This window comes from Crocodylus siamensis, chromosome 4, assembly GCF_052110815.1.
Source record: "Crocodylus siamensis isolate JL-2025a chromosome 4, ASM5211081v1, whole genome shotgun sequence".
NCBI classification, from domain to species: Eukaryota; Metazoa; Chordata; order Crocodylia; family Crocodylidae; genus Crocodylus; species Crocodylus siamensis.
Genome location: NC_143398.1, coordinates 152,389,607 through 152,417,477, shown reverse-complemented (window position 1 = coordinate 152,417,477; position 27,871 = coordinate 152,389,607). Strand labels below are relative to the sequence as shown.

Genomic DNA, 27,871 nt, shown 5'->3' with positions numbered 1-27,871 from the left:
ATTGAGCTCCTTCATTGAATGCCAGGTGACAAAGTATAAGTACACTGAAATATAGGCCTGTGTCATGAAGAAGCATGTAACAGGGATCCCTTGCTCTGTTATGGAAAAACAGAATGGCCCCTTTAAGGGAAGGGTTTTTGTTAACTAGACAAGAGCAGCTGGCCAGGCTGGGGTTAATAAGCAGCCTTTGGTAGGTCAACTGATAGAGCAAATGACCAGAAGGGGCAGGGCTCTGAGCATATAAACCAGAGCCAATGTCAGTATCAGAAGTAGTGTTCCTTCATAATGCAAGAAAAGGAGCTCCTAGAGGGACTGCTGTAAGGGAGTGTCTTGTTGGTTGCTGAGTTACCTGGGAGCTACTAATAAGGCTGAGGGCTTAAAGAGAGTAGTGTGGAGTAGGGGGAGCTTTGTGCATGCAGCTAGTGAGCTGGGATTTATGTTCAGGCCCATGGGTGACTGGTACCACCTTAGTCAGGTGGGGCACATGCCCCCTCCCCCCCGACCAGTCAGTGACTGGGGTGGGGATTCCCCCTTCACTATCTCACTGACTTAGGGTGGGGTCCCTGGTGGCCAATTGCACCAACTGGGAAGTGGTCACAGCACTCCCAGAAGTGGCCATGGCGCTTCATCTGATGCTTCCACTCCCTGGCTGGTGCTTGCAGTGGGGGCACTGGCACTCATGCCTGGCCCCTCTGCCCATTGCCTAAGCAGGGAGTGTGGCCTGTCAGGTGGTGCACTGGCACTCCCAGGGGGTGCACAAGCACCCCTGTGCACCTACTACACAGTCACCACTGCTCAGGCCCAGCATGGGGACAGTCTGAGTTGCAACCAGAGGCTTGTAACTTTTGCTGTCTAACTGGTAGCTTGGGTTTGAGGCTAAGGGTGTAGCTTAGAGGTCTCGTTGGTACCCTATGGGCACCTGATTGCCTTGAGCCCTGGGGCAGGGTTTGGGGCCACAGAGCCGTGGGGCAGCCTCCCACCTAATTAAGTTTAACAACGAAAGTTTGTGGGGTGAGACCAGGAGGTACGAGGGCACTTGAAAAGCTGGAGCTGGGGCAAAAATTGTGTAGCTACCAGGGGGTGTTGCAGCTGCTCCTGGAGCATAAACGTGCTACAAAGCACATCTCTCACTTACTCTGTTGTAAATCCAGAGTAACTTCTGCCCCACAAATCTGACCTCCTCCATTGCACAACTTTTACAGAGATGGCTCTCCTCCCTCCCCGTAGAAACATGTCTCTGGTACCTCCTTGTGAAATCCCATAGCTGACTAGTCAACTCAACTTCCCCCTTTAGCTTACTGACTAGGATGAGGAGCAATGATGACCTGCAAACTCTTCCTCAAAAGGACTGAAGCCAAACAGGAATGACATTTGGTGAGTGTGTGAAATTTAATGAGCCAGATAACACAAGGAAAAACCCCAAAAGAATAAATTAAGATTTAAAACAGAGGGGCAGCTGTGTGTCATTTTATATACAGAGATTATTGCACACACTAGTATAGAGTTGGCGTGTTGTGACACTTGGGACTCTTCATTTTGACTTGTGTGAAGTACAGCTCTGGACTTGGGACCCTTGCAGAGGAAGGGACAGGGTTCAAGGAACTGTGCCACTAGTAATGATTGTTCAGATGGAAATGCTTCCAAGAACCTGGAAGATAGACGTGTGATGTTTCAGAATCATAATGACAACAATGATACCAAGTAATAGAACTAAATCTCAGATGAAATTGAAACAATAATAGCAGCATTTTCATAATATTCAGGTTAGGATTCCATGAAAATAACATAGTTTGGCATGAAATACACTGCAGTATTGACTGCTTAGTCTTGCAGCCAGAGGCATAACAACCAGGCTCTGTACTCCAGGGCAGCAGGAGAGGCCAGGCTGGCTGCAGTGACTGGGCTGTTTTTGTGCCCCTCCAAGTGGGCACCAGGGGCTGGTGTCCTGTTTGCCACCCCTCATCACACTACTGGTTGAGCAGGGGTGTCAAACATATGGCCTGTGGGCCAGATATGGGCCATGGTGCTGTTCTATCTGGCTCACCATCAGGCTAGTGGAAGTTGTGGGTGAGGCCAGAGGGAGGGAAAGGCCTGCCACAGAATTCAGGGTCCCTGGGCTCTGCTGGACATGGTTGTGGGCAGAAGAGGGGTAAATGAGGGATGGGCTGACACAGCCCTGCAGGTGCTTGGCTATGCTGCTACCTGGTCCCACCATGAAAGTCACCACTGCCAAACCCCCATTGGACCCATCATGGCTGCTGCTGGACTTACTGTTAAACCTGCAGCAGCAACAGTTGGACCTGTTACCACTGCAGTTGTTGGATGTGTTGTTAATCAATGTTAACAGTTTAGGGACCTCCTAAGCCAATATTTTAAAATTTTTAGGTGCAAGTTATAATGCCCTGCAGACTTAAAATCACTAACTTGAATGATTAACTTGAATGACTGTAGTTACTGAAGGAATAAAAAATATTTCACTATCCTCATAAGATGTGACTGTATGTTCCTGCTTCTTTCTGAATACAGGACAGATGTGTACCTTTTCTACATGGTGACTGCAGTTTGTTAGCATGAACTTTGAATTTTTGCTGTGTCAATGGTAAGTCACTACATGACTGCTGAGTTCATTAGTCAATGGTGTTTATGTTCAGCGACCAGCAGACTGGGTCAGTGTGTAAACATCTTCAGGTGCATGGTGGGAGGTCCACATGAACTCACCTGAAGTTTCTGTTCTTCAGTCAGACATGATGTGCTTGACAAAAGCTGAGCAGAAAATCAGAAAGGTATAAAAAAAAGTGAGATTTCATCTTTGACGACAAATTCCACCCTACAGCAGTCTCCAGCCTTTTCAGGTAACTGTTTTGGGAGAGGCAGGGGCACATTTTCCAAAAGCTCAAGGCCAGATTTCCAACAAATGTCCAATTTGCCCAATGAAGGATAATTTCCTCAAAGTGCTCACCCCTCAGCATTTCTCTATGGCTAGGTTCTGCACATCAACCCCAAACATGACTGTAAGGGGTTGAGAGCTTGAAAACCTGTTTGTGACTGTGAGACCTTTGAAAATTTGGGTCCAAGAGGTCAACTGTATGTATTAATGCCCATCACCTCCCATTTATTTGTCAAATTTCTGAAGGACTGATTGCTCCAGAGCAATCAAGATTCCAGTGCACATAACTTAGTGGAAGGCAAGTGCTGGTAGCACACTGGAGCCTGGTAGAGAGGATCATGGGTAAAGGTGTTCTGTGAAGATAGGCTATACTCCTATAAAGACTTACATGGGTGCATAGCTTTATACATTATGTGCCAAGCCCCTAACGTCAAGACTACCAAAACAAAAGCCTGCAGCACAGTTCTGGTGCATAAGTCCTTGCTTGAGAGTTGTAATGCAGTCAGTTCCTGGGTGCCATGTAGTCACTAGGGTTTATATACATAGACAAATCTTCCTAAAGCTTCCAGGTTCTCCAGCTAGAATGGCTGAGGATTCTTGGGACTCAGAAGCCAGTCCAACTGCCCTCTCTTATCATCCCCCTCAACAATAATCTAAACTAGTGGTGAAAGAGCTGGCCTGGGCTGATCTTGAATGACAATTTGGAATCTCCCCACAGCTCCCAAACTGGGATTGGAGTAGAACTCAAAAAAGAGATTTGAAAAAGAATTTGGTGTTTGCTTTGGCACTAACTTCTCTTCATAGGAATGACTTATTTCTGATTGGAAGCCCCAGGGGAGGTGCTTCTAGGCCAAGGGTCAGTGAGGATCTAGTCAGGGAACTTCTGGTGGGACTGGATGTATTTAAATCAGCTGGTCTGGATGATCTCCACCCCAGAATGCTGAGGGAATTGGCTGAGGTCATTGCGGGACTCCTGGCACGGCTTTACGAGCACTCGTGGTGCTCTGTTGTGGTGCCAGAGGACTGGAAGAGGGCCAATGTGGTTCCCATCTTCAAAAGAGGGAGGAAGGAGGACCTGGGAAGCTATAGGCCAGTTAGTCTTACCTTGATCCTGGGTAATCTTTTTGAGAGAATTATCCTGGCACATGTCTACGAGGGGCCAGCAGGGGAGGTTATGCTTAGGGGCAACCAATATGGGTTCATCAGTGGCAGGTCCTGTCAGATCAACCTGGTGGCCTTCTATGACCAGGTCACCAAATCCTTAGATACAGGGGTAGCAGGGGACATAGTTTTTCTGGACTTTTGGGAGGCCTTCGACACTGTCTCTCACTCCGTTCTCATTAAAAAACTGGGGGACTGCGGTGTCGACACCTACACAGTCAAATGGGTCACCAACTGGCTGGAGGGCCGCACCCAGAGAGTGGTGGTGGATGGGTCATTTTCGACCTGGAGGGAGGTGCGCAGTGGGGTCCCCCAAGGCTTGGTCGTTGGGCCTGCACCATTCAACATCTTCATCAGTAACTTGGACAAGGGGATAAAAAGCACCCTGTTCAAATTTGCTGACGACACTAAGATGTGGGGGGAAGTGGGCACGCTAGAAGGGAGGAATAGGCTGCAATCGGACCTAGACAGGTTACAGGGGTGGGTGGATGAGAACAGGATGGGTTTCAACACTGACAACTGCAAGGTACTGCACCTGGGGAGGAAGAACCAGCACCATACCTACAGGCTGGGGAACTCCCTTCTCACCAGTGCAGAGGCAGGAAAGGATCTTGGAGTCATCATTAATGGCAAGATGAACATGGGCCGGCAGTGTGGAGAGGCAGTAAGGAAGGCCAACCACACCTTGTCATGCATCCACAGATGCATCTCGAGCAGGTCCAAAGAGGTGATCCTCCCCCTCTATGTGACACTGGTCAGGCCGCAGCTGGAGTACTGCGTCCAGTTCTGGATGCTGCATTTCAGGAGGGATGTGGACAACATGGAGAAGGTCCAGAGGAGGGCCACTTGCATGATCAGGGGGCAGCAGGGCAGGCCCTACGAGGAGAGGCTACGGGACCTGAACCTGTTCAGCCTCCAAAAGAGAAGGCTGAGGGGGAATCTAGTGGTCTGTTATAAACTAGTCAGGGGGGATCAGCAGGCATTGGGGGAGTCCTTGTTCCCCCGAGCACCGCCAGGAGTGACTAGAAATAACGGTCACAAGCTGGCAGAGGGTAGATTCAGGCTAGATATCAGGAGGTGCTACTTCACTGTCAGGGCGGCTAGGATCTGGAGCCAACTTCCAAGAGAAGTGGTGCTGGCTCCTACCCTGGGGGTCTTTAAGACAAGGCTAGATGAACACCTTGCTGGGGTCATTTGACCTCAGTACTTTTTCCTGCCAAGGCAGGGGGTCGGATTTGATTATCTGCTCAGGTCCCTTCTGACCCTACAAACTATGAAACTATGAGACTAGCTGGGGTACTTAGGACAGAGGCTGAGCCTAGCAGGCCATGAGCTCTCTTTGTCTTAGTCTTGGGGGAGCTTTGCAGTTCCATATTAGTGAAAATGGTTTGTAGAGCATTTTGACAAGAAAGCCTTGACAAGATCTTGACCTGCATTTTGAGTCCAGCATCCATGAACAATGAAATACAGAGATACTTTTCACCGGTACACTGACAGGGAATTTTCCATGTCAAGAGATTAAAAAATAAATAAATAAGCTCAGGAAAGATCCTTGAATTTACCAAGGTCTAACCAGTGGGTTACAGTGATGCATATCCTAGTGAAGAGATCCTCTCTTGTTCCTCTGCTGCATCTCTCATCTGATGATATCAAACCTATTTACAAAGATAAGGAAACCTCACAGCTCCCAGGAGGGGATTTAGTATTGTTATCCCCATTTACAGTGAGAAAGAGGGGGAAGTCTTCATTCTCAAGTGTTCACTAATTCTAGGCCCTCAGACTCTACCCAAAGATGCACTCAATCCTGAGAAGATATTGTTGGAAATCTCTGACACACTTGAATTCTCCTGAATTTGCCTCATGATTCCTAGGATGGGTCATACACAAGTGTTTCTTCACCTCATTCTGATCTACTCAGTGACTGCCTGTTCCACTTTTCAGGTCAGCAGAAGGTGCATTTAGTATTTCAGAGAAAAGCATGAAATGGCTGATGTGCCCAGGAAAAGAATCTGATCCTCCTACCTTCATAGTTGATGCAGCCATTGGCATCTTCCTGCCCTGCCATCAGTTGCTCTACCTCACGTTCTGTCATCTTCTCTCCTAGAAACAGAAGGAAAAAGACAGGTAGGTTAGAAGGATCACTCTACCACTGCCCCAGCCCTGGTATTAGACTACTGTGGATTATGAGGGACCCCTAGCCCTCTTCAAGAGAACCATTGCTGCCTCACTTGAGGAAAAGTATTGGGGAGAATTCATTTGTTGGCTATTTGCTCCATCTAAGGCTAATTAATGGGGCATTTGTAAGTCAAGGTGCTATGTTTTCGAAAACACTAGAGGGAATGTAGGGAAGGAAGGCAGAGACGAGAAAGGACCAAATTGGAACAGATGTCACTAGGAACATCTTCAAGCCATTAACTGGCCTGGGTCACATTCCAACTCATAACTTACATGTGAAAGGAGCTCTGTCTTGGAATAATTTGCTCCTGCTAATATTATATCAGCAATGTCTATATTAACAGTGTACTGGGCTATTTGCTAAAGCCTGGGTTAAGATGAGAAGGATTATCTGTGGCTGCCCCAGGTAAGAGGATCTCCCTCTAGCATTATACCATCCAACAGAACTCAACTCCCTAAAAGAAGGGAAGTCCCACTCTCAATGCTGTTCCCCTGACACTGCCATAGGGGCTTTTGGTACCAGCTTAGATCTCTGCCCCCTGGTTACCAATCCACTAGGTCCAGCTTTGCCTCCAGCCCATACCCAGAGTTGCAAGCACATGGCGCAGTTCTGCTCCCATAACAGTGCCGTTTGATTCCTTGTCAAAGACACGTAGTCCTTCCACAAAGTCTTCATAGGTTCCCTGTTCCTTGTTTCGTGAAATATGTTGCAGGATGGGGAGGAAGGTCTCAAAGTCCAGCATCTTTGCATTCATTTCTGACAGAGATGGAAACAAAAGGAAATGAAATAATTCAACAAGTCCCTAGCACTCTTCATGCCAAAGCACTTTATACACACCAATCACTATGCCCATCACTGAAATGCAGCCACCTCAGGAATAGAACTGGGCAACTCTACATGTGAATGCAGGAAGGAAGTGGAGAACAACCTGTATCCAAAGTGAATGCATACAGCAAAGTTGTGAGATGTAGACCAGAATTGTCCAGACTAAAATTTAGCTAGGAAACAAGTCTGACAGCTCACTCCTATGGGAGGTGCTAGGGAACGGGCAGGCAAAATGTGGCCCGCAGGCCAGATGTGGCCCACCAGGCCATTCTATTCAGCCTGTGGGGCCCCTAAAATATTTAGACAATTAATATTTGTCTGCTCCTGGCTGCCTGTCATGTTGTCCTTGATGGCTAGCCAAAACCCAGTAAGCGGCCCTCCACCCAACATTATTGCCCACCCCTGTGCTAGGGGTATTCTCATTACCCAGATGGACTTGGGTTTTAAGTCTTATTCAATAGCACATTACTCACTACCACAATAACTCTGTACCAGCCTAAAGGGCACAAGTGGTTCCATTTCACTTGACGGTATGAATCAAGGGCTTCCTAAAGGCTCATAACCAGAAAGCAAATAAAAATCGTCCAGTGTATTTTTTAAATCATAATCCAGGATTTCCATGGTTTCTCACTTAGGATTTTCGGATGCTCAGGATCAGCTGGGCAGCCCCTAGATGTGATTTAAAAAGTGACAAACAGCAGAGTATTCTCAGCAGAAGGTTCTGGGATATATTTACTTTTTTTTTTTTGTCTGTTAGGACCCATGCTTTTGGCCTTCAGGACACCCTGTTCTGGCTTTCTCCCCCTGGAGAGTGGCTGCAATATCAGGCTTGAGGGTTTTGATTAATATGGCCAATGTATTCCTATGTTCACTTAAAAGGAGTACAGTGTTTAAGGCACTAGCTTACATCCTGGAAGAGTCAGCTCTGCCATAAACTTCCTGTTACCATATGCAAGTCCCTTAGCTGCTCTGTGCCTCAAGTTCCTCCTCTGTGCCCTGCTTCACACGGGTGCTGTGAAAATCAGTGCATTAAAATTGAAAACCATCAATAGAAAGCACTATACAAGAGCCACACATCATTGTCCAGGGAGCTTTCCAGTCAGATGGTTGCTATTAATCAAACAGGAAAATCCCTGAAGCCAGATCCTCAGAGAGTTTAAAGTGTCACAGCCCCATCCTGGTCAGGGAAGCTATGCTGTTTTGCAACAGCTGAGAATCTGGCCCAATAAAATGATGCACCCCCAGAGAGTGTCCTTTGGGAAGGATCAGGGATGCTATCTGGCGGGAGAGATGAGGAATTATCCAGGAATGATGGGGTCTCTGAGTCATTTTCTTTAAAACATGACACTGACACAGCTTGGTTATTCTCTTCATGGGGACTAAATCCATCCTAAATCTCCTGGTATGTTACTGGCTACATTTGTTCTTCAGGCCTCCAAGAGCGATCAGAAAGAGTTGACCTGCCAAAGCTTTCCCAAGGGCTTGGATGGTGAGGTAAGGGCTCAAAACCAGGAGGTTTCTATCCCAGGGCTCAGCAAGCAGCACTAGTGCAGCACAAGGAGGGGAGTGTAAAGGGGATCATGGCCAGTGTGGGGGTCTGGACTGATCAGAAGGGCAGTCCCCCAGGTGGGAGGCACTTAGTGACTTATGAACTACAAGAATAAGCAGAGATGGTTTCTGGAGCTCTGAGAGCTGGGCCTTGGACTTCTGTTAACTTCCTTGCTGCCCACCCTCCTTCTGCCACAGGGTAGAAATGGGAGGCAGGAATATTCCTTATCCCAGCAGTGAGGCCAAAGTACAGCACACAGGCTGCTTCTGACACAGGGAGAGAAACTCCTTGCTAACAGCTACCTCATCACTGAGACAAGATACAGGGTATTCCCTCTAGGACACTAAAGGCTTTCCCCTTCTACTGCTCCCCCTGCCCAAAGCATCTTCTGTCATAGGGAAGCAATGTGTGTGCGTGTATGGGCTTGGGGGAGGGGTGAATTAGGGATACTTACTCTCTGGAGGCTGAGTTTTAAGGTGAGAGAAGAAAACCTGGTGCTCAAGTAGTTTAGAAACACAGTGCTTTGCATACCAGCTACCCTTGAGTGGCTGGCAAGGCTTGTGGACTGATCATAGAGCCTTGGAGGACCATGTCCATTATAAAGGACCAGAAGGCGATGTTAGGGGGAGAATCATAAAGCTTGGAAAGCCCATGAAGGGGGACCACAGGATGGCTGCAGGTCTCTCTTCCTCTATGCTACAGAGGTGCCTTCAGCTACCTGGGGCTCCTGATACACTCAAGTGACTGACTGCTCAGAACATGTATCTCTGATCAGGCTGATGTCAGGGTTGGCCCCTTGTTTGGGATTCCCTGTTACAGATCTCCCTGTTACAGACAAAATTGTCTCTGGGGCCCAGTTCAGCAGGACACTGGTGAAAAAAACCCCCATGTCTTCCCTGTCCCCACCCCCTCCTGCTATTTTTCTTGCCTCTCCCATTAAACCCTATCCTCTCTCTGGTCTTCGTCATTTCCTTAAAATGGAAAAGCCAATCAAGCCCAGGAGACCAAAGTCTCTGTTACTAGCTGATCTGGCACAAACAACCTGTTCCCTGCTACCTTCCACCTCTGGCTGGGAAGGACTGTGTAGAAGGCTAAGAGGGAATATAGATCTCGTAATAATGTATAAGTGCTGGGTATTATTAGGCTAAGTACAGGCAGTCCAAAAGCTTGAGGCTGAATTGATTCAAACTAGGCAGCTTTCTCTAAGCTGCGTAGGTTGCACGGGTAACCAACTGAACTGACATTCAGTTTTCAGTCGGGAAAGGCAGAGGGAGGTCTGCACTGGGGCCTGCGCTGTTCAATTTCTTCATCAGCCATTTGGACGACGGGGTGAATTGCAACCTGTTTAAATTTGCTGATGATACCAAAATTTGGGGTGAGGTGAGCACGCTAGCAGGGAGGGAAAGACTGCAACAAGACCTGGATAAGTTACAGGAGTGGGCTGACATAAACAGGATGCGTTTCAATACTGACAAGTGCAGGGTGCTGTACTTAGGCAGTAGAAACCGGCAGCACACTTATAGAATGGGAAACTCCCTTCTTGAGAGCACGGAGGTGGAAAGGGATCTTGGAGTCATTATTGACTCCAAGATGAACATGGGCCGACAATGCGAGGTCACGGTTGGCAGGGCTAACCGGACCTTGTCGTGCATCCACAGGTACATCTCAAGTAGAGCCAAGGAGGTGATCCTCCCCCCCATGCAACGCTGGTCAGGCCACAGCTGGAATACTGCATCCAGTTCTGTGCACCCCATTTCAGGAGGGATGTGGACAACCTTGAAAGGATCCAGAGGAGGGCCACCCGCATGATCCAGGGACTGCAGGGCAGACCCTACAATGAAAGACTGCAGGACCTAAACCTGTTCAGCCTTTACAAGAGAAGGCTGAGGGGGGACCTGGTGACTGTCTATAAACTCACTAGGGGGGACCAGAAGGGTTTAGGGGAGACACTGTTTCCCCTAGCGCCCCCTGGCATGACAAGGAACAATGGACACAAGTTGTTGGAGAGTAGGTTTAGATTAGACATCCACAAGAACTACTTCACAGTCATGGCGGCTAGGAGCTGGAACCAACTTCCTAGGGAAATGGGTCTGGCTTCTACCCTGGGGATCTTTAAGAAGAGGCTTGATGCCTACCTGGCTGGAGTCATTTGAGTCCAGTCTTTTCTCCCGCCCAGGCGGGCGGTCGGACTTGAAGATCTACAAAGTCCCTTCCGATCCTACTTCTATGATACTATGATACTATGCACTGACCCAAGCCCAGTAGGCAGGGAGTGCTAGAGTGCGTCTCCCAGCCTGCTGGCTATTGCCAGCCCAGCTAAGTGTCCCCAGACGCCTGCTGTCCTCCACAGGGGGTTCAGGAGCCCCCTCTCTGAGTGCCAGACAGGCCCACCATGGGGGAGCCTCCCCCTCAGGAGGTTTCCTCTAGCCTGGGTTTCCCAGGCCAGGCAGCCCTGGGGAGCTGAGGGGAATGCTTCAGCTGCTGCCCCAGGAGGGAGGGAGAAGAAGTCCTCCCAGCCAAATGCTTGCACAGCCCAGCATGGTGGCACCAGGGAGTCTCTGCCTTGGGGGGGGTGCTTCCCCTCATCCCAGCCCAGGGTCTCCCAGCCCTGGGCAGCCCCAGTGACCTGAGGGGGATTCTTCCCAACCCCACCTCCTTGCCTCAGCTGCTGGTAGGGTGGCCATCATAGAGGACATCCCGGTTTTCTTCTACTCTGTCCTCTATTGATACGAAACCCAATGCCTTCATATCCTTACATGAAGGCGTCCGGTTTCGTATCAAGAGAGGGCAGAAGACAACTGGACTGTCTTCTGTGATGGCCACCATGGGTGACTGGTGCCACCTTAGTCAGGGGGGCATGTTCCCCCCCCAAGCAACCAGTCAGGAACCGGGGGTGGGGGGAGGGGAGGGGAGAGGGCTCTCTGTAGCCAATATTGCTGACTGGGGTGAGGAGTCCCCCCTGCAGCAAAACTCCTCCGTGGCACTACATCTGGTGCTCCCACTCCCTGGCCAGCAGTCCCACTCCCCTGCCCACTGCCTAAGCAGGGAGCTCAGCCTGTGATGGGGTGCACCAGCACTCTCAGTGGCTGCATGTACACCCCCATGAATCCCCTATGCATTGCCACTGATGGCCACCCTGGCTGCTGGAGTCTCAGGGATAGCCCAGGGAGTGGAGGGAAATTCCTCTGCTGCCCTGCATTAGTTTTGCCTCAGACTCACAGAAGTTAAGGCAAAACTGGCTGCGGAGGAGCAAGAGAACTTCCCTCTGGTCCCTCCAGCTACTGAGACTCGCAGACATTGAGGCAAGGTTCTTAGGCAAGGTTTGGGAGGGGAAGAATTTCCCTCAGCTCCCTGGGGCTGCCCAGGGATGGAGGACCCTGGGTTGGCAGGGGCTCCCTGGTCCCCCCATGCACTGAAGGGTCAGGCACCTGGCCGGCAGGACTTCTCCTTGCCTTCTGTGGCAGCCATTGAAGCAATCAGAGCTGGGGAGGAGGATGGCTGTGAGGGTCTGAAAAAGCCCCACGACAGGGGCTTTCCCTCCCACCATGTGCTGTGTAGACTCTGGCTGGGGGGGAAGGTGGGGCTTGGGCATGAGCAACTGGTGCCTCCTGAATCTGGGGGGGCATGAGATTGCTGACAGGGGTGGGGGCACAAAACCGGAAGTGCATGTCCGCTGGCACTTCCAGTTTCATGACTGGATTTCCAGGGGGTGCATGGCTGATCTCAGGAGGTGCACATACACCCACTTTCACCCCCTATATGTCGCCAATGGGCTGGGGGTGTTTCCCTGCCTCCACCCCGTTCCTATCGGCTGATGGACACAGGCAGGAAGCAGGCTAAGGAGCAGAGGGATGAGGCAGCCCCTGCTACACTGGAGCAGACAGCATAGCTCAGGGCTGCAAAGCAGCCTGGGATGCTGGGGGACTGAGAGTTAACTTGAGCCAGGAAGGGGTCTAGGACAGAAATTCTATAAACCAGTTTGACCCAAATCAGTTAAATCTGATACTACATTCAACCAGGTTTCTCTTAAATCAGTTTTGTTTATGTTGAAACTGGTTTATGTGCACTAAACTTCTGTTCTGTTACAGGTTTAAACCAGTTTTTGATCACTTAAACAAGTTTATGTGTAACTTCTTTCCCTAGCCTTAGAGTTCATTTATGCCCCATTTGCTATGTAAAGAACAAAAGGCGTACCAGCCCTAGGGACCATTCTGCCCTTAAACGCTCTGCTGGAGGTATTGCCAAGAGGTTGGGAGCACTATTTACACTTGGTAAAGAACATTAGGGTGAGGTTTTCAAATCAGCTTATGCCCAGTGGGTGATAAGTTCTTTTATATATGTGGCACTGATGCAGCTATTTAAATGGAAGCTGAGCTGAAAAATGTGGTCCTAGATAGTAGAGACAGGAAAATGGCACAGAACTTTCCCACAAATACTCATTTGAATCGGTCACCCCTTCTTTCTTTTGCGTTTCTGCCCCTTTTAGCATTTACTGTCTGCGTATATTTATGCAAGTAGCTTTTAATATAAGCACTCCAGGAAAAAAAAAATGTATATTTAACCTGATGATGAAACTGATCCTCAGGCACTCTCTCAGTAAACTGAAATTTACCAGTAAATTACAGGTGACTTACATAACCAACCATAGCCAAAGCAACAGAGCTGGAATTTTGAGGGACAAGTCACACAGAAGAAGAATTTTTCACATAAAAAGTTACCCAGCAAGGAATGCAAGAAAAATTACAGCATGTTCCTGGCTGTTTCACAAAAAGAGAAAGTAAAAACCAGGCAGTAAGTTATTTGTTATAAATTACTCATTCAGCTGTGGATGCAAGATTAGACAGAACGACAAGACAGAGAACCACCAACTCATTTTACATAGGTCTTTCTTTGTACAACCATTGGGTAGAAATGCTGCTGGAGGTCAGTTTCCTATAGCAAATATTGTCCTTATCTTGCAGCTATGAACATGTGGGCTGGATGCTCACCCCTTTGCCCTGGTTGCTCTTACCTTCTGGTTTGGGTTTGCCCAGCACCCTCAGGACTTCAGCATTGGTTGGGTTTTGTCCAAGCGCCCGCAAGACATCTCCACATTGAGCATAGGCGATTTTCATCTCCCCAGATGGGGTCCTGTCAAATAGGCTGAAGGCCTCCTTGAACTCTGCACAAAGGAAGGGACAAAATCTGTGGTCATCTGCCATTCATAATGTCTCCAAGTCACCCTGGGGAGAAGAGGAACTGTGGGAATCTGGCTATGTCCATGGGGATGGGAGGGAGGGCATCAGCCTGGCAAGGAAGAGAGGTGTCTTGACTGTTGTATTTTGGGATTTTTAAACTGTTAACCCTGTTATCCCTGCACTATTTACCCCACCTCCAAGTCAGGTTTTCCAGACTGCACTGAGCTCCAGGTTGGTGAGGCTGGACTGCAGTCAGCACTCAGGCTAGCTAGCTTGGGTATGTCTCCATTACACAGCAGTCACAGCCTCACCTCCAGCTCCAACCTCCTCTTTGATTTAGACTTTCCACAGGCTTCCACTGCCTGTAACCTCCACTGAACAATCCCTTTCCTTCTACACATGCTTTACCTGTAAAATTCCCTTTCGAAGCCATGTTCCTGTGCAGTCCTCTGTTCAGGCCCCTCCCTTGCCCCAGCCAAACTCCTCCCTGTCTGCAATGCTTCTCCATTCTGTGACTTTCCTTGGTCAGGCCTTCTTTGTGTCCATGCACGCAGGATGCTGCTGCCTGAATGTTTGCCATGTGCAAAGTAGGGCTGCCAACCCTTCAGGATTGCCCTGGACTCTCCAGGAATTAGATAAAAATCTCCAGGAGATGCTGAGAGTCACTCAGAAAAGAAATGATAGGGCATTCATTAAAATAAATATTAAATGTTGAATCTTATTTATACAGTAGTCAGTGACTTTTTAAAATGGAATAGAAATGGGTATTTGCCTTCCTGATATAAGGTCTCCCCACCATAATCTGTAATTGATACACCAAGCATGCGGACATGTTTGCATTGTGCGCCACTGGCACATTGCCATTCCAGAAACCTCCTGGAATAGATTCAGAGTTGGCAACCCTAATGCAAAGACCATGTTCCACCTCCTCAAGAATCCTGCCTTATCCTCCCTGTGTGCTGCAGGAGGCAGAACTGCCATTTTCAGGATCTGTTTAAGAAGAAGACTCTGTCACCCTGGCATCAATGACTGCCCTTTACCTTGGGGGATGTACCCTAGATCTGGAATAATTAGGATCTGCTTCTTCTTGTACATAATGTTTTTCAGTCTCCTGGCCCGCTGTAATATTCTCTCTTTATCCCTTATGTCTGCTACACGAGCAATAACAGTCCTGCACCGCTCTGGCCCTGGTTTCCACTTCCTGCTTGTCACCCGCCAGGCTCTCTCCACAATGATGGGATTCTCCTGTGTGTCTAGTTGCAGAATGCTGGGCAACCATTTCTCCAGGAACGCTTCTAGGTCTCTCCCCTCTTCATTCTCTGGCAATCCTAAAACTCTGAAGGTGTGGGCTTGGGCCTGGCTCTCCAGTAGCTCCAGGCGGGCATGGAGGTGTCTGTTTTGTCTGATCAGCTGTTCCAAGGTTTGGTCCCATACTTGGGTTTTTACCCCCTGTTTTTCAATTGATGAATCAGTCTGCATGGCTGGCAAGGCAAGGTTGTTTATCAGCCTTTCCAGCCTCTCCAGGCGAACACTTAAAGCCACCATTCTACCATCAAAGGCTGTAAGGATTTCTAGCTTCTCATCCAATTTCTTCTCAATGTCTAGCAATAGCTCCCTCAGGGATGCACGGCTGTTGTTTCCACTGATGGGTGGATTTGGATGGTTGAAGTCTCTGTGGGGTGAGTGAGGCTCATAAGCCCAAGATGTGGTTCCCTGGGCTTGGTAGAAATCCTTGGGCAAGTTTTTTGGTTTTCTTGGTTTGTTAGTTGACATCTTCATACCAGCTACAGCACTTTGCCTTACCTGGGATCTGGACTTTCTATGCCCATGGCTTGGCTCTTGTAAGCCCAGGAGCTCTACCACGTTCTCTGCTGATGGAGCCCCAGTCCCACCTGCAGATTAGCTTTTTACTATTCTTGGTACCATCCAGCATACTGTCCTATGTGGTACAGAAAGGATATGCCAGGGGCTGCTGCCTGGCTGTGACATCACAGTGGCCACTTCTCTGCCAATGGCTCTTGTGAGGCATGGGCTTTGGGCATACGAGGGAGAAACTGATGTCCTCCTTTCATGGCTGGACTCACAGAGGAGTTAAAGGTCCTGCTTCAAGTATTAGCTAAGCAAATTCTCCTCCAGTGGCAGCAAGCACAGCCTGCTTGTTTGAAAATGAAGAAGCATGGATCTAGTCCTTGTTCTCCATCAGGATGTCATTTGTGTCTTTTGCACAGTATATGGATTCACTATAGTTTAGATCCTTTCCTGGTTCCCCAGGCACTATAGGGCAAGATAATTGAAAACATCTGATCAGACTAAACTTCACCCAGATATGCATGAAAGGCAGTGCACTCAAATATCAACCCCAGTACACTGATACTGGAAAAATATGAAAGCCTCCTTGATGTTGTTAATAAATGAAAATTGAGCTGGCTTGGCAATAGGATGAGACATCCTAGTTTAGTAAACACTTGAAGAAAGAGTGAATGGAAGGAAAAGAGGCCAACCAAAGAAAATGCGTATAGATGATGAAGAGGAACGACCATCACAGAGTCTCTTTACTTTGTCAAAGCAAAGAATGTCAGTGATGGAGAGAGGTCACAGTGAGCTGTTATGATGGTCATGGGAAACAGGCTGATTGGGTGCTCTAGGGGACCATTTTAGAAGCTGGGCCAATATGACACAGGGTCCCCTGATATTTCCTCCATCCAGAATTTGAACTCTGATCTTGTAGCATACTGGCTTATCACTGTGGTGTGGAAGCAGCCCATATAGAAGAATGCAAGTACAGCCCCAGGCACAGGCTCCCTTTTCATGATAGGTATATGTCATTCACTGAATCCTCAATTTCAAGTTGAGGCAGCATCTTTATTAGCAGAGTGAGGACCCAGGCTTCATACATTTCCTCTGCTGCTTTGGGAGATGGTATCATTACTAAATCCCTATACTGGCTCTTGCTCATCTTCCTCATTCACTTCTATTTTCACTTCCACTGCTGCCTACATCCCTTCCCAGCATGTCACTCACACCCTGAGTTCTACTCAAACTTTCTTTTAAATACTCCTGCTGCCATAGAATCATAGAAAAGTAGGGCTGGAAGGGGTCTCAGGAGTCATTTAGTTCAGCCTCTTGCCTAAACCAGGATCAACCCTATCCAAACCCCCCAAAGAAATCCTTTTCTAACCTATTACTAAAACAACACATGCGAGCCTGTCATACAACCAAAAAGCCTAGCATTAACTCACCACAGGTAAAGCAGAAGGACAACAGTGGCCAATGCCCTGCTGCTGCAAGTGATGTTAAAATACACTCAAGAAATCCAAGGAAGAGGGCCATGCCCCCTGTTACAGAGGAAGGCAAAAACTCCTATAGTTCATACCAATCTGACCATGGTAGGTAAAATTTGTTCTTGATCCCAAATGTGGCAATCAGTCTGACCATGAACAGAGGGGCAAGACCCTCTAGCTAGGAACCTTCAGGTTCTAGTCCCAGCAAGAACATTGGCACACACCAGTCCAAATCCCCAGTCTTGGCTGCAGCCAACAACTAGTGCTTCTGAGGCAGGCAAAAAGAAGAAGAACAAAAACAAGCCCTGATGTGGAGCAACAGAAGGGGGAAAAAATTCCTTCCTTGTCCCATGCAACAGTCAGCAAAACTAGACACCTGGGAAATACCCACAGTAGAGCATAGACATAGCGACTTCTAAGTCATCCCTGACCCATGCTTATCCAATCTTTTTGAACACCTCCAATGATAGAGTTTCCACAATTTCCCTGAGCAGTCTTTTCCCCTGCCTCGCTGTTCTAACAGCTAAATTCTTCCTGATAACCAGTCTAAACCTACTTTGCTGCAACTTTAAGCTATTGGCACACATCCTGCTCTCTATAGCTAGAGAGAAGAGGCGTCCTCCCTCATCTTAATGGCAGCCCGTGAAATATTTGAAGAATGCTATTCTCTTTTTTAGAGAAGTCCTCTCTTTTTTATAACCTGACCATGCATATCCTTCCCTCTCCTCCTCATCCACCACAGCCACAGCCCTGTTTTGGAGGCCTGTGAGCTTTCTTCGCTGCCTGTAGCTCCATCCCTGCTATCAGGACTAGTGTATGATATCTACCTCTGAGTTCAAACAGGGATATTACTTTCTGATTTCACATGTATTCTAGAGGCTATGAATGGTATAGATCAGGGGCAGGCAATTATTTTGGGCAGAAGGCCGCTTACTGAGTTTTGGCAAGCCATCGAGGGCCTCATGACAGGCTGCTAGGGGCAGATAAATATTAATTTTCTAAATTTTTTAGGGGCCCCGCGGGCCAGATAGACTGGCCTGGTGGGCCACATCCAACCCGTGGGCCGCATTTTGCCCGCCCCCGGTATAGATGGAAGAGCATGTCTGGGGAGCTGGGAGTCAAGACTCTTGGGTTCTGCTCTTATCCCTGGCAAGGGAGTAGTCTCTTGTGGAATAGTGCAGGAATCACAGGTTGGGACTTCTGGGTTATATTTCCACTGGTGGATAGGGGAGTGGCTTCATGGCTAAAGTAGAAGAGGGATTGAGTATGAGGGCTTCTCTTCTAATATCAGATCCACAAAGAGTGCAGTAGGATGGCTGGAGCAAGCGGCTCAGAGTTAGGGCTCCTGGTCAGCTTTGGGAGGGAGTGTAGTCTTGTGGTTACAGCAGAGAGGTTGGTATGGGCTCTAGTCTGGATTATCTGATTGTGTGAAGAGCAACAACAGTTGGGCTGAAATCTGCCAGCACTTACCTTCAATCTGGTCAGCAGAGAACTCAATCTGAAGAGAACAGAGGAGAGCAGTTAGGATCCAGTTTCCACCCTTTCTGCGGTTATAGTTCTGCATAAATCCCACAGCCAGAATCAAGCTAAGGCAACAGCAGCACAAACCAGGCCACAGGGCACAGCAACAACAATTTGACAAGGCAGTCTGTCTTTCACTAGCGGCAGGAGGAATTAATCTCCTGAGCCTGACTCCCCCTCCCCAGAGACAGTGCCAGAGCACTGGGCAGCACCTATCTACCCCATTGGGGGGGTGGGGGCGGGGGGGCTGAGGGATTTCAGATTCTATCCTTGAATCTTAAATTCCCTTTTAAAATAAGTAAATGTGAAGCCTTTTTTACAGCAGAGAAAGCTTGCACGTGTGATATGAATTCACCCTAAGGGCTCCAAGATGGGAAGGCAAATAAAAACAACCCAAACATTTATTTCCTATAAAAATCTCCTGCGTCATGGAGTTTGAATACTCACTGCTAACAACAGTGAGCTCACTCCAGTGAAGCCCCAAAATCATAAGGACTGCTCTTATCACAGCAGTGGTGGAAATCTGTACACCAGCAACCAACCTAATCAAACCATTGGACTACTTGTCTTTGTGGAGGGGTGTTTCAAGGTAAGAATAAGGTAGGTGCTCTTTCAAAATGTGGTTCTAGGAGAGTCTCCCTTGGCAAAGCATAGCTGCTGAAATGCAAAAAACTGGCAGAAGCTGCCCAGAGTGAGTGATACTTAATCACGCTGTGTTCTAGATAATCCTGCAGGCCTCCTCCCCACCCTTAGGAACAAAGGGTAAAGCAAAACATTATCTCTTGCCATATTCTCCCATTAGTGTCTGGTTTAACAGGGTAAAACAGGTGTAGTCTGTTACTGGGACCCTGACATCTCACAAACCCCAGTGAACTGAAAATATTTGTGCAAAATGTTGGATGAGCAGTGCCAGGCAGTCCAGTGCAGACTGGGAGTCATGTCTGCAACCTGGAGACCAGCTGTTGTTAGAAATCACCACAGCAGCGAAATACGAGGAGTCAGAGACTTGCATTTTGCAAAACGACAAGTGCCTTTGGTTGCCTCCATTTGGGGGGAATCCAACTGGAGACCCCCTAAAAAAGGCCTGTTTTATTCATAACTTCTGACATTAAGACCTTTGAAGGCATTTTCAAAACAGCAGCTTTCAAATATTTTTGAAAAAAGAAGGGACTTTAATGATCTGCTGCTAACTCTGGACACTCTGTTGAGGCACATCAATGCCTATTTTGTCCTGAATCCTTCCAAACTCCTGTCCTTGGTAATATCATGTGGCAATGAGTTACAAAGGTTAACAATATGCCAGGTAAAAGAACTGGGACCGTTACATAGTCTGGAGTACTTACCGTCACAGATCAGCCCCTTTCAGGGGAAGCACTGCCTTGGTGGGACTCTCCAAAAAGAAGCCTTGTTCAGTCTCCCTCCCAGAGGACTCCCTGAAGCCAGCCCTGAAATGACTTCTTGAGGGGCAAGCCTTTGGCTTCAAAAGCCTCTGGCTTCCCTGGCCCTTTGTAGCACCCTCACCACAAAATGCTCCTTCTGTTCTCAGCTCCTGGGAAGGAAGGGGTTGCCTCTTCAGAAGAGGGGTTCAGAGTGTGAAACCCCAAACAGCACAGCAGACAGCTCCACTTCAAACACTCTTTACTGTGCCATTGAGATTCCTCCCATCTTTTCCTGGACTCCTGCTTTCTCTCTGCAGCTCTGTTGGTGCCTCTTTTTTTCTCCACAAGCATAGTGAGCCATGGTAACAACAAGTGCAACAAAACTGTAGTACCGCATTTAACCTCGCTGCTGAAGTCACCCCAAAATGATAAATAATGTTATCAGGAACCAGTCAATGAACAGTTTCTGAGGCCTGCTGCTAGCCCCAGACTTATCTTTCCCCAGGGAAAAAAGGCATCTAGAACCTTTCAACAGCAAAAGGTGCTCGTATCAAGCCCTCCAAAGTAATCCCCACTGAAGGAACTCCAGGCCAGTATTCAGCCCATATAGCCTCTTTGGTCACATGTGTCTATTCTTCCCCTCTAGGGATTCCCAAGGCGACAGCACAGATTCAAAATAGATGGCTACACTAGTGTAATTAGAGGTAGGCAAGAGGGGAACCAGCCCTGGGCACCAACTTAAGAGGGATACCACAGTCGTGACCCACCTTTGCTGAGTGGCAGCAAGAGGAGTCCCATTGCATTGCTCTTGCAGCAGCAACAGCCAGTGAACAGATACTGCACTGCTGCTGCTGTTTTAAGAGAAAGAGGTGGGGCAGGCAGAGTATGCAGCAGCAGCAGCGCAGCCCTGGACTGTTTTGGGGTTCCCACCATGAGTAAGACTCCTGTGCCCTGTCCCACCCCCTTGTTAGAAATGGAATATTGTTAGAAATGGAGTATTGTTAGAAATGCACAGCTTGCATCTTGCACCTGATAAGAAAGAAACACTGCCAAGGACTTTTTTCCTTGCCCAGCCTTGCCACAGCTTTTCTTATACTAAATCGCAGACTCTCCCCCAGCTTCTCCCTAGCCTTTCTCATACAGATTACAGAAGCTGGAATTCAACTGACTGTGTCCTTGAAAGGGGGGGGTTTGAATTCTTGGTGACCTATAGTAGTCTCTGAGCATGCTTAATTAGTTGATGCATATTTACCTCTCCGCCCTGCATACTTAAGTAGTTAATTATACTATACATGCGATGTATGTAGTGATGTAACCACATGTATGCTTGTATGAAATGGAAGTGAGCTGTAAGAGTTCCTGTTTCTGCACACGTGCCCAGGAGGAAAAAGATAAATACAGCCTGCAAAATTCCTTGGTGGGTTCAGAGTAATCTGAGTTTTTGATTCTGCTCTGACCCTATTTGCAAATACACCTTATGTGCCATCTAATGAGTGTGTGTCTGTGATTTTGGTGGCCTCCAGAGAAACGAACCGCTTTAAGCATCACCCTGTTCTCTGACCTGTAGGCAGTACCATAGCAAGGGAGGGGTGAGCTGGGTGACTGCCCTGGGCATTGAAGCAAAGGAACACCAACAGGCGCTGCCCAGCCAGGGCGAGATGCGGGATGGAGCCACAAGCAGCTTGTCTGGGGGCACACAGGGATGGGGGGGTGGGGCAGCTCCTGCCACTGTGTGCACCCCCAGGCAAGCATGGCAGCACATGTGCCCCTGGATCTGTGTGTGGGGCAAGGGTGAGCAGCTGCTGCAGGCTTGCCCCAGGCACCAAACTTGCTATGGTACTGCCTGTGGGTGTCCCCGGCAGGGCTTGCCAGGGGCACAAACTCTGTTTTTTATACCACTGGGTACATATTTTAGTGCAATGAGCTAAAATGTTCCCTCTTTTTGAAACAGGTGCACCCTTCCCCTCAACAATGAACCAGCTGGAGCAGTAAATTCTTGGCCAGACCCACAGGGAGCGGAGCATGCAGACAGCAGGAATGCGCAGAACACTGGTTGGGCTGTCCCATGAAGGGGTAAAGATGTTATTTCAAGGCCTGATCCCAAGGCCAGGGGGCCAAGTGCTTCAACTGTCTCCCTACTGCGCCTGCTATTAATAACTCTCTTACTACAATACTGGCTTAGAAAAGTAACTATAGAAGAAGGTGGAAAAAAATGACCTCCTGCTGTAGAACAGGGATTCTGAATAAAAGATGTTCTCATCAGGGAGAATCACGCAGATGAGATAATGCAGGCGCCAAATACTTTAGGACTGAGACAGCTGGCAGCAGGAAGCCATTTCATGCTGTCAGGGTCTCTGATGAGGGCCTTTGATCAGGACCTCATCTGGGCCTGTCCAGGCAGGCTGTCTCACAGGCTAGAGATAAAAATTACATACAAATCAGTTTAAGTGATCAGAAACTGGTTTAAACCTGTAACAGAACAGACATTCAGTGCACATAAACCAGTTTCAAAATGGTCGAACCTGGTTTGAAATAAACCTGGTTGAACGTAGTATCAGACTTAACTGACTGAGCTCAAACAGGTTTATGCAACTTCTGTCCCAGACCATTTCCTGGTTTAAGTTAAACCAGAGTCCCCCAGCATCCCAGCATGCTCTCTGCTCCAACTCAGCAAGGCTGGCCCCATCCCTCTGCTCCTCAGCTGGAGCAGGGATAGGCAGGGACAGGGGCCTGGCCAGATGCTAGCCCCAGAAGGCAGCAGGGAAAAGATTTGTTCCCCCTACTCCCTCCCCCGTCCCACAGGCGCAGACTTGCATTTCTCTGCTGGCTGTTCCAGTGGCAGGGTCGTGTCCAGCCCTGGCAGTAGCCTGGAGTGCACTGGCCAGGGAGGGGGTTTAATTCCCCCTTCCCTGTCTCACCGGCATGGACCCCGGCCAGGGTCTGCTGGGCAGTTCCCCCTTGCTGCTGCAGCAGAGGGACTGGGGCATGGCCAAATGCTGGCAGGCATGACCCCCGAGGCAGAGGGAACAGCCCCTCTATCCCCACTACCACTGGGGGACTGCAGCCAAGGTCTGCCCACCCCAACCACCACTGCTGCCACTTGTTCCCTGCACGTGGCAGGTGGTAGGATAAGCCACCTCCTGCCCCCTCTGCCAGATAGTGGAGGGAGGGGGGAATAACCTCCCTCCCTGCTCCCTTGCTTAAGGGGCCTTGCCAGCCGGCCTCTGTGGCAGCAGCTCCTGTCCTGGCGCCCGGGAATCACAAGCTTCCTCCCAGTGAGGCAGCTGTTGCGGACTGCATGGGGCAAGTGGCGGCACCAGTTAAATCTAGACACGTGAGATTAACCTGCAAAGATTGAATCAATTCAGGCTCCAACTTTTTGAATGTCTGTCCCTAGCCACAGACTCCAAGCACCATGAATGGCGCATGCCCCCGGCAGCTGGGGGGTGTGTGGCTATGCTGGTGGCGGTGGGAGCTTGGCAGCAGGAGCCCAGCGGCAGCGTAGCTCCCAGAACGCTGCCAGCACTGTTGGCAGTGGGGCATGGCAGTGAGCGCTGACCAGGGGTTGGTGACCACCTGCAAGCTCCACTGACAGCAGTGGCCAGTGGCGATCGTGGACTGCCTGCAGATGCCACCAGCGGTGTCAGTGGCAGGGTGGCGAACAGTGACCTTCTGCAGGCACTGCCAACAGTGTTGGTGGCGCCTTTTTGCAGGGGGTGCACCGCCATGCTCAGGGGGTGCATGTGCACCTGCGTGCACCCCCTACGCATCACCCCTGCCAAGCACTACAATACATTCATATCAGGACCACATTAACTCAGTAGGGAATCCAGGCCCAGCCGTATGTCCCTAGTTCCCAGGAGCATATGAGCACATCAGAATGGCAGCTTTCACTTGGGGGAAAAAAATGTTTTGTGTTGATTTCCAGCTGATACAAGACTGAAGCAGAGCTTGAAAACATGACTAGACTGTAGCTGCTGTGCATCAGCAGACAGCTGGAAACAGCCCAGGGAGAGTCGTCCTGTGCTCTTCATTGGCATGCAACTCCAAGCCCTTCTGCCAGGCAAGAAGAGGCTTCTGTGTGAAGTGGAGCAGTGAAGCCCATTCATTTGTACAGATACACCCCTGCCAGCAAAGGAAGTACTGGCCCTGCACTGGGCTGCCTGAGAAGGGAGAATCCAATAATTTATTCCTCCACTGAGATAGCACATCTTTGTGGGGTGTCCCAAATTACCTCTCAAAGACAATGCTCCTTGCTAGCTGTTGAACAATTGGAGAACAGTGGTGCTTTAGGAATACTCTGGCTGTGCCCTCTGGCAGGAACGGCCACTGTGCTAGCTGAGCTACTGGAGCTTGTGTCAGGAGGTGGGTAGAGTGTACCAGACATAATCCACAGTGTGCTCTTCCTTCACTCTGCTCCTTTCTTTGGCCTGTTGCTGAGTGGAAGCGTTTGGGGGACTGCCTGACCTGGGAGCTGAGCAGGGCAGGGCAGGTTCTGAGCAGCAGCCTTTTTATGCTTTACCCTTGGAGGGTACAGGTGGTGTGGGGGTCATGGCTACAGCTCCTGGGAAGTGAGGTGCAACCTGACTGCTCACACAGGAGTCAGCAGCCTGTGTTGTGTGTGTCATACAAACTCCTAGATCTGCAGAAAGTGCCCTGGGGCCAGCAGCAGCCACACACCAAGGCCTAGCTCTCCTTCTTTCTCAAAAGGATGGTAGATCCTGCAGCTGTTCCCTGTGCACTACACTGGGCCCTTCTAAATTACTCTGAACCAACAAGGCAGATCACTACCTGCTAATGTACCTGTATGTCTTCCTGTAGCACTGCCTGTTGCCTAGTGGCTTCCCAGACAAGTACCAACTCAGGCTCTCTCTGCTTTCTTCTCAGCCCAGCAAAGCAGTTAACTTCATGCACATGCTCCCATGCAGGAAGTGGATGCAAGTAGCACTGAGGAAGTGTGTAAGGCTAATTTGTGGCATGTCTGCTAAAAAGTTGGTCTTATTGACTACATAGATCCATGTTTTTTTGGACTGTTGTGTCTAAGCAGAGAGGAAGGAGGATTTAATTCCTGCCCTAGGGCTGTGTTTAGTGTAGTGCCCACGCAAAAATGGCCATCATCCCAAGAGAGAAGGAATCTGATGCCTCATGAGATCAGATCAGAAGCTGCCTTTTCTTTACAGGGCTGCAGCCAATAAAGCATTTTACTCATTTTGCACTATCTCCAGATGATATATGAGGAATAGGAATTGCCAGACAAACTGACTAATAATCATCCCTCTACTCTGATCTCTTATCACCAGCAGTGACTAATGCCGGATGCTCCGACGGAAGATGTAAGAGTGTAAAATGGACCCAACTCCGAAATCCCATCCTAGGTCATACACAGTTAGCCTGCACTAAACTTTTCGCCTCCAGTAAGTTCTACAGGATAATGATAGAGAGGGCTTCAAGTAAGCAGTTTTAAACGTGCCGCCTTTCAAATCTGCCAGTTTTTGACTGCAGCATGCAATCACAGCCTTCTTCATCAAGGGAGGCAGCAAAGAATCTGCCTGGAAAATCCAGGCTGAAGCACCCTGGCTGGATGTATATTACTCAGAAAGACATGTCAGTGGCTTCTTAAAAAAACAAAAGCCAAGAATACCTATTCTAGTAGAAGTTTGTCTAAAACTGCCTTTAGAAAAATCAATGACCAGCTACTGTCCATTGCGGTTCAAATATCTTGGCACACCCCACCCTTTACCCTTATATTCTGACACCAGTTAATACTAAGGTAAACATCAATTGATGCAGCCACAAAAATATATTGTAACTCACACTCTGTCTGAGGGAATCATATTGGATAAACAGTTCAGAGGCTAGGACCCAAGCAGCAGTGGTGAAACAGGGATGTTGGTTGTAGCTGTGTTGGTTTAAGTGCATAGGCAAACAAAACTCTTTGGGTAGAGGTGATATCTTATGCACATTCGTGTGCAAAGAAGTCATGGTATGTGCAAAGCAGTGCATCTGTGAGGGCAATATGCAGTGCCATGGCAAAAAAGTTTGGTGCCCAGGGCAAAGCCTGCAGCAGCAGCCCACTCTTGCCCCACGCACAGATCAGGGGGGGTGCATGCCCCTCCATGCTTGCCTGGGAGTGCACACAGTGCTGGGAGCCACCCTCTCCCCATCCCCACACCCCCCACAAACGAGCCGGTCACTGCTCTGTCCTGTGCCTACCCTCCTCCCCTACCAGCTGGGCGGTGTCTGTTGGTGCCTCTTCACTTTGGTACCTGGGGCGGTTGCCCCATTCACACCCCCTCCTTGCTACAGCACTGGCAATATAAATAAATGCATATTGCAGGGAGACACATGTGCCAGTAGGTGGCTGCAAAAAGAAACTGCCTTTGTACATGCAGGGCCCTGCATGTTTAAGCACCAAACTTCCTTTGCCAGTGGCCATTTTGTGCAAAGTAATGCACCTTTTCCTCAGACACCTGGAAAGAAGCATGTTGTGCAACTGGAGCTTAGTGCCCAGATCCTGGTTCTGGGCAGTGACCACAGAATGACCAAGGAGAAAAAGCCTAGGAGCGAGGGCATAAGTAGAAGAGAAGGTATCTGTACTGCTGCTTCTGTTTGAAGCTGGAAAGTGCCGACCAACTGAAGGCTAATGCACAGAAGTATTGCAATGTCTCCAGTTCAGGGGACTGAGTGCCACAGCAGGTGTGTGCCTTGTACATGTGAATGGCAAAGCAGGTTCACAGAGACTACATAAGGGGCTGGCACAGACAGGGAAGGGGTATGGACACTGATAACACCTGGCATTTGAAACCTTTTTTTCAGGTTTAAATCTCACCCAGGTCAGTTCAGTCTTCCTCTGGGGATCTGGTTTCATACTGAAGTCACACCTTAAAACCTGGGCCTGGGATGGACGCCCAAGAACACCAAGCTCTTTTCTTGAGTGCAGGGACTTATATCCATATCCTTGCCTAACAATGCCTTTCAAACCACTATTGTGCAGTCTGTTGGGTGAAAACCATGGTGTGATGTTACTACATTCTACCCTACAACTGGTTGCATTTGGTGAGGTGTATGCGGGGAGGGGGGGTGTATGGGTGTCCCCCACAACTAGTTGGATTTTGCTTTTTGTGAGTGTGTGTGCACTCTGCAGCATGGTTTGGGAAGACTGCATTTTTTCTTAATAATAAAAATACCAAAGTGTTTTGAATCTCAAAATTTGAATCTTGGGTGTAGCCAGTTCTGATTTTGTACCCGCCATATGTAGAAGAAGCAGAAGAGGTGATATGCTTGCCTGTTACTGCAGCTGGAGAGACCAGCTGAGTGAGCAGGATGCTGTTCCCTTGGCACTTGCTCCCTCCTTTACCCCAGTCTCAGCCGAAGCTTCCCTTTGCGAGTGAGAGGTAGAGCGAGCTAGTGAAGGAGGAGTCCACTGGTACAGATAGCAGTTCTGCGTGCTCAGCACCTTTTAGGATTTGTTGCTTATTTGTGTACTGTGCCAAGGGAAGGATGTTTGGGAAGGAATCCATTAAAAATCCGGTGCCAATGGCAGGAGGTTTTCCTCTCCCAAACCCCTGCACCAGCATGCTGGGACCCTTCCAGTCCCAGCTTTTCCTCTGGAGCACAGCCCAGAGAACATGGTTCATAGATAAGTGCATTGGACAGACAAGCACATGGCAGGTTGCTGGGATGGGACAGGGAAGAGAGAGTTTAGGATTCTGTACTTACGGTCACACTCTTGGGATCGAAGGCCGGTTCTTTGGGTGGCTCTGGTGCTGCTGGGGCTGCTGGGGCAGCAGCAGGCTTGGCTGCCTCTTTCTTTGCATCTGGTTTCTTGGGGGGCATGTTTCTGGATTCTTGGCAAAGGCACTTGGACCAATCTTCACCCCCACCAAGGCAGCAGGCTGAGGGACAAAAACCAAAG

At 49.0% G+C, this 27,871-nt stretch overlaps 1 protein-coding gene across 1 annotated transcript; it reads right to left on the bottom strand.

Moving 5' to 3' along the window:
- Positions 1-1,365: 1,365 nt before the first annotated feature.
- LOC149866794 (myosin light chain 4) lies at positions 1,366-27,871 on the bottom strand. The gene is made up of 7 exons (XM_090044187.1): positions 27,676-27,871; positions 18,527-18,554; positions 13,610-13,759; positions 6,807-6,980; positions 6,071-6,148; positions 2,719-2,763; positions 1,366-1,648 (listed from the first exon to the last, which is right to left on the bottom strand). The coding sequence occupies exons 1-6, from the start codon at positions 27,790-27,792 to the stop codon at positions 2,735-2,737; spliced, it is 576 nt and encodes a 191-aa protein (XP_089900313.1). The 5' UTR covers positions 27,793-27,871; the 3' UTR covers positions 1,366-1,648; positions 2,719-2,734.

Bases quoted from the DNA above. Each gene is read 5' to 3' on its own strand.
- LOC149866794 (XM_090044187.1), bottom strand. From the start codon at position 27,792: ATGCCCCCCAAGAAACCAGATGCAAAGAAAGAGGCAGCCAAGCCTGCT. The intron at 13,760-18,526 runs GTAAGTGCTGGC...TCCTTTGTGCAG, and splicing joins CTCTGCTGACCAGATTGAAG to AGTTCAAGGAGGCCTTCAGC. The intron at 6,981-13,609 runs GTAAGAGCAACC...CATCTCTGTCAG, and splicing joins GGGCAAACCCAAACCAGAAG to AAATGAATGCAAAGATGCTG.